Source organism: Phyllosticta citribraziliensis (assembly GCF_038025025.1).
Source record: "Phyllosticta citribraziliensis strain CPC 17464 chromosome Unknown J3D65scaffold_5, whole genome shotgun sequence".
Lineage (NCBI taxonomy): Eukaryota > Fungi > Ascomycota > Dothideomycetes > Botryosphaeriales > Phyllostictaceae > Phyllosticta > Phyllosticta citribraziliensis.
Genome location: NW_027117342.1, coordinates 903576 through 920433, shown reverse-complemented (window position 1 = coordinate 920433; position 16858 = coordinate 903576). Strand labels below are relative to the sequence as shown.

Sequence of the window (16858 nt, the reverse complement as noted above, 5' to 3'; positions counted from 1 at the left end):
ACGGTCTGCGTCATGGCCCTTGATGCGTGGTTCTATCCTGTGGTCGGGGATGCAGGGATGAAGTGAGCAACGACGAAACACATTTTCTCATGTTTTCTGGCTTGGCTGGCGTTCAGACGGGTCGACGGGGATGGTGGCAACGGGCGGGAGTGTCGAGTATATTATTATTATTGGAGCGAGGGACGGGCACACTTTCTGCCGGGGCCTGCCGTGAGACGTGTCGCACGGCAGCGTGAGGTGGACATGGAGGTGGCGGTGAAGACAAGCAGCCTGAGCCTGGAGCGAGACGGTGAGCAGAGTGGCCTTGTCGGCCGGCGAAGTCGTCCAAGTCGAAGGAATCCACCGCACCGCACCGCACCGCATCCGTGGAAGCGGCCGTCAGCCATCCGCCATCCGCAACCTTGATTAGAGTTTGGGAAATGCAGCAGAAGCCGAGTCCAAGGGTGGAAACAAGCGAAAGGAAACGGCTCCCGTATCCCAGGCTGACCACGCGAGGCCCAGCCCACGGAAACTCTCGAACCCAGCGACCGTCTCCCCGGCGGGGGACCCAACCATGCCAGACCCGGGGTCCGCCGGATCCGCCAGGCACTTGAGTCGCTCAATCAGTCAGTCAGTCAGTCAGTCAGTCAATCTTGCGCGTCACTAGTGGCGTCGTCGTCGTCCTCGCCACGCCGTCGCTCGTCAACGAACGGACGGACGCGTTCTCGGGAAAAAGCAACCTAAGTAGTAGAGTAGTCCAACCAACAAGCGACGGCTCCCGCACGGCGGGAGTTGTAAGCCACCCACGCACCAGGATTGGGGGCCGTCCGTCCAGCCGTAGAGACGGGAAACCTTTCTTTTTTCCCTCCCTCCCGGCATTTCTTTTTGGTCCACCACGCGCAGCGCAGCCCGCCGTTGATGCCTATTCGCCATATACCAGACAAACGTGAATGGGTTTTTTTTTTTTTTTTTTTTTTTTTCGCGCTCCGTCTTTGCAATAAGCTGGTCGACGACTGTTCGTGCGGACGGAGATTCTGGGAATAAAGCACGCGTTGTTCTCATCGGGCGATCCACTTGCGCCTCGCGAGGATCATGGGCGTTCGCATCCGTCGTATTCTCTGTCGGTCGCGTCCTGATGCTTCCTTCTTCACACACGCAAGTGAGAGTCTTTAATTCGCTTCCCGCCGTCTGGATCCAACTAGCACCTCCCTCGGGCGCCGGCATGCTGGGTTGGCCCCAAGCTGTCCGGCCATGTCAACCACTCGTTCAAGGTCGTTGTTCGTTCGTGCATTCAGCTGCCTGCGGAGCCCGCTCCAAGCGAATGGAGACGATGCTTCTTCTTCTTCTGCTGTTGCTGCGGTCGGCTTTGTCCACGTGTGCGCTCTCACAGCCTGCATAACAAAGCAACAGTATCCTCACAGGTGCATGGGTGGTGGACTAAAACTCACCCATCAATCAATCCCCCCCCGCGGCTAAACCTTCCCCCTCCCTTCCTTCACGTCTCCTGCCTTCCCTCTTCCCTTTAAGCAAGCCAGCCACGTGGCCGTCGCATGGCTGACTGGCGGCGTCCCCGGTGCCGCCGCTCGGAGCCACAGACGAGCGCTCCAACCATCGTCACCCTCCATGTATCTTCTCATTCGCTTGCTTGCTGCCTGCTACACGTCTCAGATCATCAGGTCATCATCTCCAGTCACCGCATCACCTCACCACGCGGGCGGATGGACGGCTTGTTGTGCGAGCGGACATGGGGCTGGGCTGGGGCGATGCAATCTAATCTCATCACTCCACAGACACGCTTTCTTTTCCCTTCCCTTCCTTTAGTCTGTGGTGGAGGAAAAAGGACAAGGGGGCATAATGACGGCTTGCTAAGAGCAACGTGGAACAGGCCACACAGATGCAGGAACCTTGGGATTAGGTACCTAGTAGGTCGCCCGTTTGTTGCGCTGCCGTCCGTCCCCTGTTCAAACCGCCTGGTCTGTCAATCACGCCAGGAACAGAGACAGGGAAGAGAAGCGAGCGGGCGGGCCGGGGAAATAGGCTCGCTCATCCGCACTTTGCGTACATACGTCGCCGTGCATCAAGCAGGATCTGATGGAGAGACAATCCTGACAGAAACGTCGGCTAGCTTGGCGAAACGAACGGGAGGAGTGTCGCGATGTGACCTGATGGACTCCTGGGCATCATCACCCGCGGCAGTCAGTCAGTCAGTCAGTCAGTCTATCAGTCAGGCCATGTAGCGTGAGTGTGCAGGCATGCCGGCCTTGGGAGCGAAAGAGAGTAGACTTTGTGCCAATACTCGTTGTCGGTGAAGGCCTTTTCTTGGCCTCCTGCCTGGAATGCCCCGGGGGGCAGCCAGGGCATGCGAGGGATACTTGCCGGCCGATGAAACGGCGTTTGCCGGGCCAAACAAAAAAGAACTGGGGTGCAAGGGTCAAGTCGCTTGACGTTATTCACATGTGCCTCCAGGCTTTCCTGCAAAGCTGGTGGGAAGGTCGACGCGGAGGAGCGGATCTGTTGTGGAGGCAAAGACGCGAAGCACCGCCGGGACGCAGCCAATCATCCAAAGCTGGTCTGCGGTCGTCGGCGGCTTCTCGTCGCTGGAATTGTTCTAGTTTTGTCCAGAAAGTGGCAAGGAAAAATGGGTTTCCGGACACAAAGACGAGCATATCTCGCCATCCATCCCTCACTGCTTGCTCCTCGCGTCAACAATGCCGTGTCATTCTCTTTCGCCAGTCCAAACATTTCCAAAACGGTCAGTCGTAAGAATCCAATGACGTGATGCGATCGCGCGGACAGAGTTTGTGGGGAATCAAGTCAGTGAGGCAGTGGCAGCGTCAATTTAAACGTCAGGCGTGGTTTCCGTGTCGGAAGCAGGCTCGTTGACCTTGAATCGCGAGAGCTTTTCTTCAACGGATTTGAGGACTGCGGGGTCCGTCTCCTTGCGATGCTTTTTGGCCCTGTTTGTTGTCGGTTAGCAACGTTCCCAACAAGGAGTGGGCCGGAGACTTACGGAGCCCGTGGGCAGTTTAGACAGCGGTCATGGCCGCAATTGGCACACGATTTTGATTTTTCCATGAATAGAGTCTGACAGTTCTCGCACGTCCAGCGTACCCGTTGACGCGGCTTCCGCCATGTACGATCCGGTCTCTTGACAGCATCGACGTCTGTTTCAGACTCGGAGGCTGGTGCATCGCCAGGGTATCCGTCTGGCCACTTCTTCCTCTTGGCCGGATCACGGGGGCATTTGGTACAACGGACATGAGAACAGCTAGTACAAGACGCAGCCGTGGGAGGAATAAACAGAGAGTCGCACTTGTGGCACGTCCGGCGGACACGCTGCTTGGGAGGGCGGCGCTCGAGGTCGGGACCGCCAGTGCGGCTCTTCATGGTTAGGCAGTCACCCTTCTTCGCAGGCTTGGAACCAATCCTCGGGACATTCTGCTGGGTCGGGGCGACAACTGGGGCAGCTTGGGGCTCTCCGGCCCTGGCCTTGCCCTTGGCCTTGTCCTCCTTTTTGGCAGGGTAGCGGGGACACTTTTTGCAACGCGTGTGCTCGCACTTTTGGCAGACTCGGTCTGGGCCAAAGGTGGTCTGGCAACGATGGCAGGTACGGTGGACGCGCATGCGGATAGGCTTTTCAACACGCTGGACGTTTTCGTTGGAGATGCCCGAGGTGATCCATTCGTGGGCCTCGAGGGTCAGGCCGTACTTGGCGAAAAGGGCACGGGCACGCTCCTGCTGGGCGGCATTGCGAGGATAAGAGGTTTGGCCGACGGTGGAGGAGACGGGCTTGGACTCGGCGGGCTTTGTCTCGGGTGGGCTGATTTTTGAATGGCGTCAGCAACATGTCTTGGGGGGGGGTGGTGGAGCTGAAGACTGACCTGGTAGGCAGCGAAGAATGGTCCTTGGAGTCGGAGGCGGAAGCAGAGGCGGCGGCGGACGAGTCCTTGGAGGGATTCTTCTTGAGGACGGTGCGCAGTCTCTTGACGTATTTGCCAATGCTCTGCCTGCGGTCTTGCAGGGCGTCGGGTTTCTGGTCCTTGGCGGAGGAACTCATGGTGCGGTGCGGTGCGGTGCGGAGCGGGGGCGGGGGGGAAGGAAGGGGATGGGAGGGGCGGGCGCGTCAATTCATAAATATGTTTTGTCGAAGTGAAGCGAAGTCAGGATCAGGAGCAGGTTCAGGTTCAGGTTCAGGTTCAGGTTCAGGTTCAGGTCGTCGCCATGGCCCGCGGGCAGCTGGGGGTCAAGGCATTTAAGCGGGCGGCCCCAAGGCCAAGTCTCACCACAGCGCCGGGTCCGCAGACAGAGCGGGTTCCCTGCTCCCTACCGCCCGACCGACAGAGTCCACGGTACCTACACTATACACTCCCTACATACATACATACATACATACATACATACACACATACAGTACACGGCCCGGAGCTGGATCCCACTCTCGTCGACCCCCTCGTCGTCCTCGTCTCTGCCCTTGCAGCCGCCGTTCCGATGCTTTTCTGACATGCATCTGTTTCTCTCGCGACGTCTGGCGTTTGGCCCGACAGCATGGGCGGGCTCTCTGACCAGGCCCTCGACCCACGCCGGCGGAGTCAGGCAGGCCGCCAGACAGGCCAACCCAGCAATAATATTGTACAGTACTCCGGATACACGCCCTCAACAACCGAGTCTCATGCTCATACCATGTGGCGCTTGTTCTCCCAGTCCCGTCCAGTCCCAGCTTATCAATGCCATGTGGCACAGCCAGTCGAGTCGACCACCTCACCTCAGAGACACACACCCGCTCTCTCCGCCTCCGCCTCCGGCTCCGGCCCCGGCCCCGGCGCTCGCTACGAGAAGGGAAGGTACGCCTCTTGAGACGAGTCGAAGCGCCCCCGGCCTGCTCCATGTCCATGTCCATGTCATGTCCTGTCCTCAGGTCGGTCTTCAATTCACTTCCTTCTCACTTCAGCCTTGCCTGCCATCCATGTTTCCTCTGTTTCCGTCTTGTCTTGCCGTGTCGACCGCATCGTCTGTTCTGTGACGTCGATGCCGCACCATCAGCCCGTCGACCACGGCACCTCATCCTGGTCCTGGTCCTGGTCCCGGCCAACCCCAACCTCCAAACCCGACCTTCCCCATGCAGCTGCACACCTGTTGCTCTTCCAAACTTGTCCACCGGACCAAACACACTGGACATGGCCGTCGCTGCGATCGCCATGAATCGTCCTCGCTCCTGCCCCCTGGCGGCCCGTTCGTTTTCCCGCTCCCGCAAGATTAGGCCGTGGCGTTTTCCTGCACCAAGGCCAAGTGGAAAAGAATATCCACTCCCTGCCCTTGTCGCTGTCCTATTGAGAGTGTGGTCGTTGCCAAACCAGGAAACAAGTGGGCTCAAGTGGGCTCCCCCATCTACCGTTTGTATCAAGACGCGATCCAAAAGATGCAAACTGCAAAGGCCCAGAAAACAGCCCAACTTCACTCCGCAATCCCTGGACCATTGCATTGCGTAAACATATGCCAGCGCCTTCTGCGAATTTGAAAGTCCATTCCAGATCCATCCACCTGGACCCATAGCACGTGTTCCTGCAGCCGTCAACTTTTGCCAACTGCCATCTTGGCCGCTCATTACACCGCGGCGACAAATTTGGGTCCGGAGGTGCTGAGCGCAGTCACTAAAGAGCAAGGAGATATTGTGGGTCGCTGCGGTGAAGCGATTTCTCCCTGCTTCCTGACAACACGGAGATTATTTTTCCCTAGGCTCATTGGCTGATGAAAGTCGATGCTTGGTCCTTGACAGCTCAGGCCTTGTGTCCTTGTTGCAGACGCTGTACCCGCAAACTTCTTCTTTCCACCTCAAACCCCTGCGCTAACTGCACTAGATGCTAGTCTTTTTTTTTCAAAGTGCGCGCGCGTCTGTCTCGGATTCGTCGACAAAGCTGATCTTTTCTATGCTTTCCGCCTCCACAATACTTCAGTCACGCCACTGCATGTTCTATTGGGACGCCAAAGTCTTCTAAAGATGGAATATAGACAGGTCAAGAGAACCGAAACCGTCATTCGGCGGCCTACTATCCCGTTGCGACTCGCCCCGTGCTCAACCCCTCCTCTCTGATTACGCTTGCACGTGGAGACCTAGTTCAAGCTTTCAAAAAAGTCCAGACTCCGTTCGCACGTTTTGAACGTGGCCATTTCCGGGAGCACGTCCATAGTCCAGGGCGGAGGGAGCAGCCCCATCTGAGTCTCCACCTACCACTGGACCGGCTGCCTGCCCGCCGTCCGTGACTTGTCCGGACATCAACAACAAGCTTGCTCGTCCTCGCGCGGCCCTTGTCGTCGTCGCCGTTGTCTGCCAGATTCTTGTCGCTGTCACTCGTTGTGCGTGGCTGTCCTCGCCACACGGCCCGGACCTCAATCGTCTCCACAAGCAGATTCTCTCTGCCTCCGGCACTTCATCCGTCCGTCTACCGACCGCGCCGTCTCCACGTGCACGCAGCCAACAAAGTCTCTCGTCTGCGCAAACATTGTTTGACGGACGTTCTCCAACGCAACTTCGGTCCAAAGCCCACATCACACCACCACGACCACCACGGCCATCACGATCTTCGCCTCTCCTGAGCCCCCCGCCCCTGCCCCAGCTCCTGGCCCGCCACCTGCCTACAAACTCTTGCCCCTTGATAGCAGCCGGTCGGCACGGCACGCGGTCAGTCCGCCATCCGGGCCCGCCGATCGCACCCACATCGTTACATTCATACATACCTTACCCATCCACTGTTCTGATCTCCAGGCCCGGGACGAGCAAGTGCCGGGCCGCTGGCAGGGTAGGGGGCATGGGAGGGCGCGATTCCCCCGCCTCATTTCCACTGCCGAGAGTGACTAGAAAATGCATGGTGCCATTGGAGTTTTTCTTGTCTTCTCCTCTGCACGGTGCTTCTTTTGCTACCGCTGTGGGTACGTTTGTGCAAGATTTTTGGTCAGGAAAGGGCATGCGCATGCTTGCGCGGAGCGCTGAGACAGCTCGTTGCGTGCTGCGAGAATTGCTCAACGCAATTGAGTCCCCTCCCTCGTAAGCAACGTCAACGGAATCAGCTACACCTACACATGGATTGCCTTCGTTACTTTAAGCTAGATTTAGGGGTATTCCCAAGAGCAAATCACCAAGAAACTTTAAGTCATTTGCCTAGCTTTCAAAACTATGTTGTCCTTGTCAGCATTTTGCTAGGCAGTCTAGACGTTCCCTACTTCTACACACTTGGGTGCTCGAAAGCTCCTGAGTGGTCTACGGTGGGGTGGCTTAGATGCTTTTTAGGACGGACGTATTCTAGTCTAGCCGAGTGGCTAAATTGAATGGTACCTGCCTAGACGTGAGATAGAATTAACGGACGGATACAAGGCAGTAAGTACATGTACACAAGTGGGCTCATGAGATAGAAGGAGGGAAGGTCGTGGCCGGGTCGGCACAACTTCGGATCTATTGGCTAGCTTGACCGACCTCGAACGCTAACCACCTCTATTCTTACGAAACACCTCCACCTTCCGTCACCCGTTCCCACTGATGCATTGATCCAACTCCAAAGGCCCATCTTCGCTGTCGACTCCGAGTTGTCCGCGACATCGACGGCGCCCGACGCGCCCATTGATCAGATCGTTCCGGTCACTGAGCGAGCGCCTACCCGTCCGAACGTAAGGATCCCACCACACCGTCCAGAGTCAGGGCTGCTCGAAATCACAAAGCCCGGTTGGGAGGCAGGGGTAAGGCAGCGGAGCGCGGGACAGTGTCGGATCCTGTCAGTGGGTCGGCTTGGAAACAGGACCTGTTGAGAGACGGGTTGCTGGGCGCGTCAGCGCAGAGCGTGCTGAAGACGGATGGATTCCAGCGAGCAGGCCACACTGTTGCCTTTTGGTGCGGTGCGTGTTCTGAAATGGGCCCTTGAACACTGTTTACTGGGTGCCAGTCGCTGGATCGGCGTCTTTTGGCTCCTCTGGTCTGCGTGACGCCGCTGAGCTGAACTGCTGCGGGTTCGTCGCTGTTCCGGACCTCAACGTCACAAAATCACTGGCAATGCTCGGTCGCGACCCGTTGGAATACACGGTTTTAGCTGCACGTGGGCGCAGGCGTGCTGGAGACAAACAGACACCTGGAGCAGGCCATGCTTCGTGCACCCTGCCTTTCGGTAGGGGGTCTGTGTGGGGCCTACGAGAGTCTCTCGTGGGCTGCCGTTCCACGGTTCATTTGTCTTCGGATGCGTCTGAGAGCACTTCGGCGCCAAGTCAAAGCCACGAGTCAAGGCTGCTCGAAGATTCAACATCTGCAAAGCCTGGGTGGGCGGGTATCTTGATGCGTTTTCAGCGTCAAGGGTTCACAGACTTTTCTTTGCTGACATATACCGACAGGTCATCATGTCTCGCTACATTGCGCGCGGCTCTCCTGCCATGGTGCAATGGACAGCCCAGGATGGACCTCAGTACCTGGGCCCCGGGCATCCTGCACAGCAATGCTCTGTTTCTGCTGATTTTGGATTCGACGCATCGAAACACGAGGCCACCTTGCGGCTTTGCGTGTCTGTTGGGCTGAAAGAAGCCCGGAAAAAGGTGCCGCTCTACATCTTAGTCTATCCAAACAAAATACACGAGGTCTCGGTGCAGGCAGAAGAAGCTCCGGGACTAGTCGCCAACGCTTTTATCGCTGGTGTCACGCCATGCTCTTCAGCTCAAGATGTTTGCGCCATTCGGATCCTGCTCCAAGACCCTTCCGCTATTCAAATCATCGGACCTCCAGCCATCAAAAGTCTTACACCTACAAGGGAAGGCTACGGCAAGATCCTTGAAGCCCTACGATCCTTGTCCTACACTACACATATCATCATTTACCTCCCAATAAATCAGGAGAGCAACCCAGAATTGACCAGCCGCATTGGTATCTTTTGTGATGATGCTGCGTCGGGAAACCTTCAGCCAGGTGGTAATGAATACGCCCTAAAGATGCTGTATGGCGGTGCGGGTGGTCAAGACATTAGTAGCTTGCTCCAGGATGCCCCTCAGTCTCCTCCATCCTATGATGACCTCGCACCTCGTAATCAGCCGCCGGGAGACTTGCACGCAAAACGTTAGTAACTTGCATTCCTCCGCGTGTAGTGATTTGCCTGACAACCTCCAGGGCCGCCCTCGAGCCCCAGCGACTCGTCTCGCGCGTCCAAAAAGCCCCGCGCGCCAGGAGTGCCGGATCCGTGGGCGCGGCGCCTGCTACAAGTTGAGCTCGAAACGTCAAAAGTGCAGAGGCGATTGGCGGAGCAGGACGTGGCCGGCACCCCGACCGAGGATGCGTCCGTGGCCGACCACTTTGAGCGACTGGACGACTCGGTGCGAGAGCTGCGGACGCTCATCGATTCATTGCAGAAGCAGACGGCGCAGCAGCAGGAGCAGATTGAAAAACAGCAGCGGCAGATTGAGCAGCAACAAGAGCAACTAGACCGACATCAACAAGAACAACCACGACAAAAGAAGGATGAGGAGGAGGAGGAGGAGGAGGAGGAGGAGGAGGAGGATCCGGCCGCGACGACGCCAGAAGAAGACAACCCCGCGACCATCGCCGACCAAGTCGAAGACTACCTGTACGACTGCGGCTTCCGCGACAAACACGACACGGTGCACGAAGCCATCGAAGACGCGCTGATGGACTTCCGGCGCGAGCACGAGGAGTGGCTCGAGGAGCAGCTCGACGACAAGCTCCCGGGCTTGCTGAGGCGGTGCCTGCGGACGCTCTTGCCGAGGGCGTTGGAGCAGGTGCAGCTCAGGGTGGGGTTTACGGCCAGAGGTGCTGGGTGGCGCTGGTTGGATGCGGGTGAGAATGTGCGGATGCCGGGGGAGGAGGTGGGGTTTGATTATGATTGTGATGATGATGATGATGCGGAGTGAGTGAGGGACTGCGGTGCTGTTGTCGTGGCTTGACACTTTCGTGCCTATGCCGCCGGCACATGTGCTTTCTCTCCCTTGCCATCGCGAGACGTGTTCCACGTCCACCCGTCTCAGCGTGGCTGCGTGCGCACGCACAGCACTTCGTCCTGGGGCGCCATGCCACGCATTTATCGAACCAGACCTGGACTCCGCAAAAGGCGCGGCGCCCATTTGCCTGCCAATTTGGCAGAGAGACGATGAACCCTGGATAAAGGAGCAGCCTCCTAAAAGATCCCAGGACGCGCAGGTTACAACCGCCATCGCGGGGAGCGCCGCGCTCCCGCTCGCAGGCTCACTTCCTCCACCGCGTCCGTCCACCTGGCTGTTGGCAAAGCGCTCGTGTCTGTCGGAGTCGGAGAAGAGGGAGGAGGAAAACGGTAACCCGCCGCGCTGTCGGCGGCGAGACTGAAGTGGCAGCGCGCGTGCTTGAACTGTTGGGAGTCCTGGTACGCGGCGATGCTGAGAGATCTTTACACCGTCCTCACTCCTTTGGCGGGAGCGGCCTCCTCGGATCGCCTTGCACGCTCGTCGCCAGCACTGAGTCTGGGGTGCTCGCTGCCCTGACTCCCTGAATGGTCGCCTTTCATCTCCTCCGGCGTCCTTGCCATACATACCCCGCGTACTCATCGTCTGAACGAGTGGGTGACGGCCGGCTCTGGAGCCGTGGTGGCAAGAGAGCGGCGCTGTTGGCGCAGGCTCGGTCATGCATGCCTGTTGTCGTTGGAGAGTTAACCTTATCCTTGTTGGATTGCTGGAGGTAGACGCATATAGATATTGGGCATTTGACTGCTTGGAGCATTTGGAGCGTTTGAGCGTTTGTTTCTACTAGCATGTATTGAGAAGGTGCAAGCATTCTTCTATATTCTATCTCTATCTATTCGGGGGAAACGTCGTGACGACACCTTCGTAGTCCTCCAATTACGCTCATCAAAAGCTCCAGCACCCAAGGTACCTCTTCAAGCCATTAGCCTGCCTTCTCGATCCACCTTGATCATTCAGCGACAATCAGCAACGGCATCTCTACGCCGCCACATCCCTCTGACTCGCCAACGCCGACCCCATCTCGCCGCGTCCCTCTTTCCTCCTGCCCTTGCCGCCATCCTCCTTCTGCGCCGCCAACACGCTCTTCTCCACGGCATCAAACGCCGTGACAGCCTCGCCGTAGCGCTCGAAGACGCCCGGGCGATAGCCGTCAGCAATGCGCTTGACGAAATTGCTCTCGTCCCAGCGCGCGCCGATGAACGCCTCAAACGTCTCGATGCCCTCGCCTTCCTTCTGCGTCGCCGACGGCGGCGGCGGCAGCGCCTGCTCCCTGCCGTCCAGGAACCCCACATTCTGCGCGGACGCGCTGTCCCTGGCGTTGGTGGTGGAGGGGGAGGAGAAGACGCGCCGCTCGACGCCCCAGACGGCCTTGTACGCCGCGCCCAGCGCGCACGCGTTGCCGCCAATGTCGAGCTTGTAGACGCCCTCGGCGCCGCCGAGCACCTGCCCACAGAGGTCGGCGATGGCGCCGTTCTGGCTGCCGCCGCCGACGAGGTACACGCGGCGCGGCTGCGGCGGCAGCGTCGCGCCCGTCGGCGCGTCGTGCTGCGTCGAGACCAGGCTGGCGCTTCGAAGTCGCAGTGACAGGAATTGCGATTCGACGATGGCGCGCGCGTCCGTCTGCGGCCCGCCCCAGGCGGCGTCGTCGGCGTCGAGCGGCGTGAGCGCGGACTGGATTGCGGAGAGTGAGGAGGGGGAGGAAACTTTGGAGGGGGTGAAGAGGAAGCGCCACGTCCCTGCTTTGACGTTGGGGACGATTTCTGGCAGAGGAAAGAAGAGCCCCAGTTTCATGGGTGCAGAGGCGTCTTGCGGGTCCGCTTGACCCAGGATCGAGTCGCTGAGCGCCGTCTTGTTGAAATTGTCCCACGTCTTTGAGTCGTCATTGGCAAGGGCGTTGAGAGCGTCGCGGACCCGCTCCCGAGCCAGTCCGCCGTTCTTGTAGCACAGCATGAACATGTAGAGAGACGCGGTGGTGGGGTGGTTCATGAAGTGGTAGGCTGGGTCTGGCTTGTACTGCGGCGTCGACATGAGGAACGTCGTGCTCGTACCCAAGCTCACAATGGCATCGCCCTCGCGGAGAGGGAGGGCGATGATGGTGGAAAGATTGTCTCCCGTGGAGGGCACCACGGCGCAGTTTCGACTGAAGCCGTACTTTTGGACAAAGTAGGAGGAAATGGGACCAAAAGCCGCGCCGCCGTCTTCAGGGACGGGACCGAGTTTTTCTGACAGGGCTTTGACGCCGTCTGGACCACCGGCGCAGAGAGAGAGGAGTTCCGAGTGCCATTTGCCAGTTTTGATCTCCCACAGGTTCATGCCACAGACGTCGCCAATGTCTATGGGCGCAATGCGACCTAGAAAGACGGAGGCCAGGAAGGACGAGACCAAGGAGATGCGCGAGGTTTTGGAGTACTTGTTCGGATATTTCTGGCGGAAGCGCATAATCTGGGGACCACTGAATCGCTTCATGTGTATTAGTTCACTGTAACTTTGGGCCACCAACGTGGTGTCAAGACTTACATGGTGGGCCTTGCTACCAGTCACTTCTGCCAACTTTTGAGGACTACCCAAGCACTTGTCAAACTCCTCGCACTGATTTTGCGTGCTCGCGTCCTGCCAATTTGGGCTGTGCCCGTGAGCCAAAACGCCCTGCTCGGCACCGTCCCTCCAGTTTCCCCTGTCGTCTCTCCCAATCAATTGTTCGGCCAAGCCTTTATTCCCATCCAAATGACCAAGCACTTGTTCAGCTTTGGGGCCCCAAAACACAGTCCCGTGCTGCATGCCGGCGCCCGAGACGCCCTTGACTCTTCCAAAATCCAGGCCATCTTTCTGTAAGCGGGTCAAGACCAAGTCGAGGGCCTCCAACCACATGGCAACTGGAGCGAATATCTCATGTTCGTCGGGATTGGTCAACACACCCTTGGTTATGCCATGGTGGGAGAGATCGGCGTCAAAGTCGACCGTGGCGGAGTGTGCAAGCTTCAGATTGGAAGCGACCACGAGACCTGCTCGATGGAGGGGTCGTTAGTCTTGGCTTTTGCGGGAGGGGCTTTGAGTTTGCAAGACTCCAACAGAATAATGGGGATGGAAATCACCGCGAGTTGGAGGGAATTGGAGCTCTCATCAGGCCGTACATTTGCATTGCTGGGTGGATAGGTCGAAGCCCATGTACAGGTCGCCCTCGGCGTCGCGTGCCATTTTGCAGTGCAGGTTGCGGAAGCTGGTAGCTTTGGTGTTGGGATGAAGCTGCTGCTCGAGCTCAATTCGCCGTGGGATTTGTGAAGAGGTGGATGAGAGGTTGGCGAGGGACAAAATAGCTAGATGAGAGTCAAGAAGCAGTCGAGCAACAAGAAGAGAGTCTCGGACATGAAACGTGGTGGTGAGGGGTTCAATTGATGAAGATGGAGGACTGTGAATACGAGCGGGGCAAGTGACAGTAGAGCAAGCAGCCACAGCGAGGCTGGAGGGGCAGACGGGAGAGGCTGAATGACGTTTGTTGTCTGGTGGACAGCTGGAGAAATTCGGCCGTGCAGGGAACAGAGCTTCAGCCCTGTGCTCGTCAAACGTCGCCCGCCAACAACACCATTGATTGGATCTTCAGGTCGAGACTCGACTGCTCGAATTTTTCCGCAGCCTTTGCAGCATCTCGATGGCATGCTGGAGGCTGACCTCAGCCAACGTCACAGCTTCATCACCATGTGCTACGCGCAGCAGGACATGCAGATGGACAAGGTGGGTGCTTTCCGGAGCGATCCGAATGGTTTCGGCTCCTGCTATGCTCCTGCTACGCACCTGCTATGCAGCCAGAGAGCAGTCCACCTGGCCGACTGATGTTTCTTTTTTCCTTTGATTTTTCTCTCGTTTCTGCTCCAGCGCTGTCCTCATCTCGCCCATCTGGGCCAATTTCTCGACTTGTTTTTCCCGTCCGCTTTCATGTTCACCAATGTCGCCAGTCCGTGGCGACCCGAACGATACCAAAGTCAACGTCATTCAGGGCTGGGGTGGTGTAGAACAAACAGATGGTGGCCAGAAAGAGGATGGATGGCCATTTTGACCGCTCAGACGTTCAAAGTTGGCAGATGACGCTAGTCCCAAAGGGGAGAGGTGCAGCCCGGCTAGACCCAGCTGAGCCACAGTCGAGTCGAGTCGAGTGTCTGTCCACGGCTCACCTCACCTCACCTCACCTCAGACACCAACACCAATGCTCGACCGGCAACTCCACGATGCAGCCTCTGTTAAACGCCGAGATGATGCGGCAGAAGCTACTCCAGCCGTTCGCCTGCTGCCGCGTGCCGCTGAGCCCTCCCATTGGGACAGCGCCCTCAGCTAAGCGCCCACTCCCCGCTGTCGCCAGCCAACGAGAGTCGCCATGAGCCTCCAGCTCCCCCCCAGCGTCGCACTGCACGCCTTTGACTGGCCGGCCCGTCGACGTGACTTCTGCATCTCTCCGGCATGCCAAAACGTGCCATCGGCTGACCCACAGCCTATCGCGTCAAAACCTCGTCCATCTGCTCCCCTCTGCCAAAGCATCGTCCTGCCTCTATACACCTTTGTGCGCCCATCTTGATGCTTCTCTCTAATTGACCCTGCTGCTTCTTGCAAGCCTCTTACTCTGTCCCTGCCGCTTGGCTGCGTCTGCAGTCATCACCATCCCCCCCCCCCCCCCCCCCCAAGAGTGCCTCAAATCCGACAAGACGCTCGCTCTTGGCCCCATCGTTCGCCATGGCAAGGAATCTTTTGGCGTCCGTCTCTGGCCGCACCAAGAAGCTCTTCGTATCGCCTGCTTGGCGCACGAAAAGGACCATGTTAATCCTCATGGCCATTGAATTCCCACTCGTCGTCGCCGTCCTGACCTTGTTCGGCATCGCTCATCCCAACACCTACCGGACCAAACTTTGGCAACAAGGTGCAGATCTTGGCTACAACAGCGCGCCGAATGCGATTCTCTATGCCATGGCAAACTACAAACCTGTAAAGACGCCTCTGGTGTGGAGTGGACAGTGAGCATTCTCCTACGTCTCCGCCGAGGAATATTCCACTGACCTTTGCAGTCTAACCAACTTCAACCTGGTCATCTCCGTCCTCCAAACATTCATCCTGATATGCAAAATCCCCATGATTACCCTCAACACATTTTATCCAATGCTATCACTGCTGGTTCACTGCTTCCTGCTCGCCCTATACTCGTACAGCGCCTACGGCCAAACCGGCCACGACACGCTTGATCCACGGCGCCCCTCGACCGGACTCCCCTGGTATATCAAAGAAAGCTGTGATATCGCCAGTACAAGCACGCTGAAAGGATACTGTCTTCAAGCCAAAAGCGCATTTGTAGTGACAGTCCTGGTTCTGTTAGTCTCCCCAGCTCTCACAAGTCATAAATCTAATTGGAACAGTGTCCTATTCTGCATCTACGTCATCCTCTCCATCCACTCCGCAATCCCCACCGCCGCCCAACGCGAGCAATACGAAGCAGAACAAGCCGAAAAGCGCGAACGCAACGCCGCGATTGCCAAACTGCAAGCCGAAATCGACGCCGAAGCCAAAGCCTACGCCGAGGAAGCATCCCACATGTCCGTCGACCCATACTGGGCCCAGCAACAAGGCCAATTCCAGCGCTCGCCCGGCTTCGCCCCGCAAATGTCGCCCGGTGGTATCGCTGCCGCGCCCTCGTCGCCTTATGGCCAGTGGGCTGCGCATTACGCAGCCGCGCCCCAGAGCCCTGTGCATTATACGGCTGATGGCGATGTCGACTGGAGCAAGCAGCAGTGGGAGATGCATACTTATCCGCCGCAGCCGCAGCAGCAGCCGCAGCAGCAGTACTACCAGCCGGTCAGCCCGGGCGGCTCGATGGCCCCCATGAAGAGTCCTGCGTACGATCCTCCGCCGGAGCAGTATCAACAGCCGGAGCAATACCAGCAGCCACCTGCCGTGACGCCCCGTACCGAGGCCTTTCAGCATCTCAGCGGAGGCTCGAGGAGCGATCTGCCTTTACGACAGCAGTGAGCGACGGCAGCTGCCGTGGCTTGGAAGCATTGGCGTCGTACACCGCGCCTTAACCGCACTTCCAGAGATGCGGATTTTGTAAATACCGACCGACCCACCATTTACTACTTACTACCGCTACTATCTAATATCGCGACTGCTGGCTGGCTGAGCTGGACTGGGCTAGGATCGAGCAAGCAAGAAAGAAAAGACACAAGCAGCGTGCCGGTGGTTGGAGTTTTTCCTCCTTTTGCGAGTTGTGTTTGGAAGTGCTGTCTGTGTGTGTGTGTGTGTGGACTGTGTGTATACCCGGCGCTTTGTCGCGATGCGGCGCAATCGATCTTTTCGTTCTCTTACTTTGCTTGTCCGCGGTGGGCGTGAGGAGATGCGGTGTTGAGCGAGACGAGGAGAGGCTGTCCAGGACGCTTCTTCGCTCGCTCGCTTTTTGTTCGATTATTCGTGCTTGAATTGACGAAGATTTGGTGGATGGATTCGGCTGTTGGAATTGACACCGCCACTCCCTGTTGCTTCTTCTATTCTTTCGCTGCTCCTTTGGTTTTTCTTTCTTTCTTTCAGTAGCTCCGTTCCTCGTTGTGCTGACTCATTATTGTAGCTTCGCTGATGGGTCAATGGCACTGCCGCTTGCTTTCCTCTCTTCGTCTCCAGTGAGTGTCGAAAGAAATGGGACAGACCTTCTGGCAATGCAGCTTCTGCATATAGGGAAAGTTCATTTACTATGACTGTTGCGCTTAGGGAGCGTCCGTTTACTGCAACTGCTGCACTTAGGGACCGTTCGATCGGTTTGACTGGTGTGCTTAGGGAGTGCTCATCCACTGTAACTGCTGCGCTCTAGGAGCGTTCATTCATGCGCCAGCCGTTGTAGCTACGCTCAGGGAGTTCCTTGCGCCTCTCGAGTACCGGAAATTTT

At 57.7% G+C, this 16858-nt stretch overlaps 8 protein-coding genes across 8 annotated transcripts; 5 read left to right on the top strand and 3 right to left on the bottom strand.

The window, feature by feature from the left end:
* The first annotated feature begins 1468 nt into the window (after positions 1-1468).
* J3D65DRAFT_621717 (uncharacterized protein) lies at positions 1469-2503 on the top strand. Its single transcript, XM_066799992.1, has one exon. The coding sequence runs from the start codon at positions 1530-1532 to the stop codon at positions 2214-2216; it is 687 nt and encodes a 228-aa protein (XP_066656036.1). The 5' UTR covers positions 1469-1529; the 3' UTR covers positions 2217-2503.
* A 197-nt stretch (positions 2504-2700) lies between these two features.
* On the bottom strand, positions 2701-4036 carry J3D65DRAFT_587741 (uncharacterized protein; the record flags this gene model as incomplete). Its single annotated transcript, XM_066797769.1, has 3 exons — positions 2701-3393; positions 3439-3799; positions 3825-4036. 3 exons carry the CDS (start codon positions 4034-4036, stop codon positions 2986-2988), a joined length of 981 nt encoding a protein of 326 aa, XP_066656035.1. The 3' UTR covers positions 2701-2985.
* A 397-nt stretch (positions 4037-4433) lies between these two features.
* Positions 4434-5783, top strand: J3D65DRAFT_324215 (uncharacterized protein). The gene is made up of 2 exons (XM_066795365.1): positions 4434-4608; positions 4681-5783. The coding sequence occupies exon 2, from the start codon at positions 4704-4706 to the stop codon at positions 5463-5465; it is 762 nt and encodes a 253-aa protein (XP_066656034.1). The 5' UTR covers positions 4434-4608; positions 4681-4703; the 3' UTR covers positions 5466-5783.
* J3D65DRAFT_324155 (uncharacterized protein) lies at positions 5783-6903 on the bottom strand. Its single transcript, XM_066795364.1, has one exon. The coding sequence runs from the start codon at positions 6707-6709 to the stop codon at positions 6101-6103; it is 609 nt and encodes a 202-aa protein (XP_066656033.1). The 5' UTR covers positions 6710-6903; the 3' UTR covers positions 5783-6100.
* A 1449-nt stretch (positions 6904-8352) lies between these two features.
* J3D65DRAFT_667050 (uncharacterized protein) lies at positions 8353-9867 on the top strand (the record flags this gene model as incomplete). Its single annotated transcript, XM_066802989.1, has 2 exons — positions 8353-9058; positions 9110-9867. The coding sequence occupies 2 exons, from the start codon at positions 8353-8355 to the stop codon at positions 9865-9867; spliced, it is 1464 nt and encodes a 487-aa protein (XP_066656032.1).
* Positions 9868-10720: 853 nt separating this feature from the next.
* J3D65DRAFT_621707 (xylulose kinase) lies at positions 10721-13573 on the bottom strand. The gene is made up of 3 exons (XM_066799991.1): positions 13080-13573; positions 12466-12950; positions 10721-12408 (listed from the first exon to the last, which is right to left on the bottom strand). Exons 1-3 carry the CDS (start codon positions 13141-13143, stop codon positions 10927-10929), a joined length of 2031 nt encoding a protein of 676 aa, XP_066656031.1. The 5' UTR covers positions 13144-13573; the 3' UTR covers positions 10721-10926.
* Positions 13574-13678: 105 nt separating this feature from the next.
* On the top strand, positions 13679-14112 carry J3D65DRAFT_621705 (uncharacterized protein). Its single transcript, XM_066799990.1, has one exon. The coding sequence runs from the start codon at positions 13743-13745 to the stop codon at positions 13953-13955; it is 213 nt and encodes a 70-aa protein (XP_066656030.1). The 5' UTR covers positions 13679-13742; the 3' UTR covers positions 13956-14112.
* A 381-nt stretch (positions 14113-14493) lies between these two features.
* Positions 14494-16439, top strand: J3D65DRAFT_324117 (uncharacterized protein). Its single transcript, XM_066795363.1, has 4 exons — positions 14494-14945; positions 14997-15296; positions 15342-15651; positions 15748-16439. The coding sequence occupies exons 1-4, from the start codon at positions 14668-14670 to the stop codon at positions 15949-15951; spliced, it is 1092 nt and encodes a 363-aa protein (XP_066656029.1). The 5' UTR covers positions 14494-14667; the 3' UTR covers positions 15952-16439.
* Positions 16440-16858: the final 419 nt, after the last annotated feature.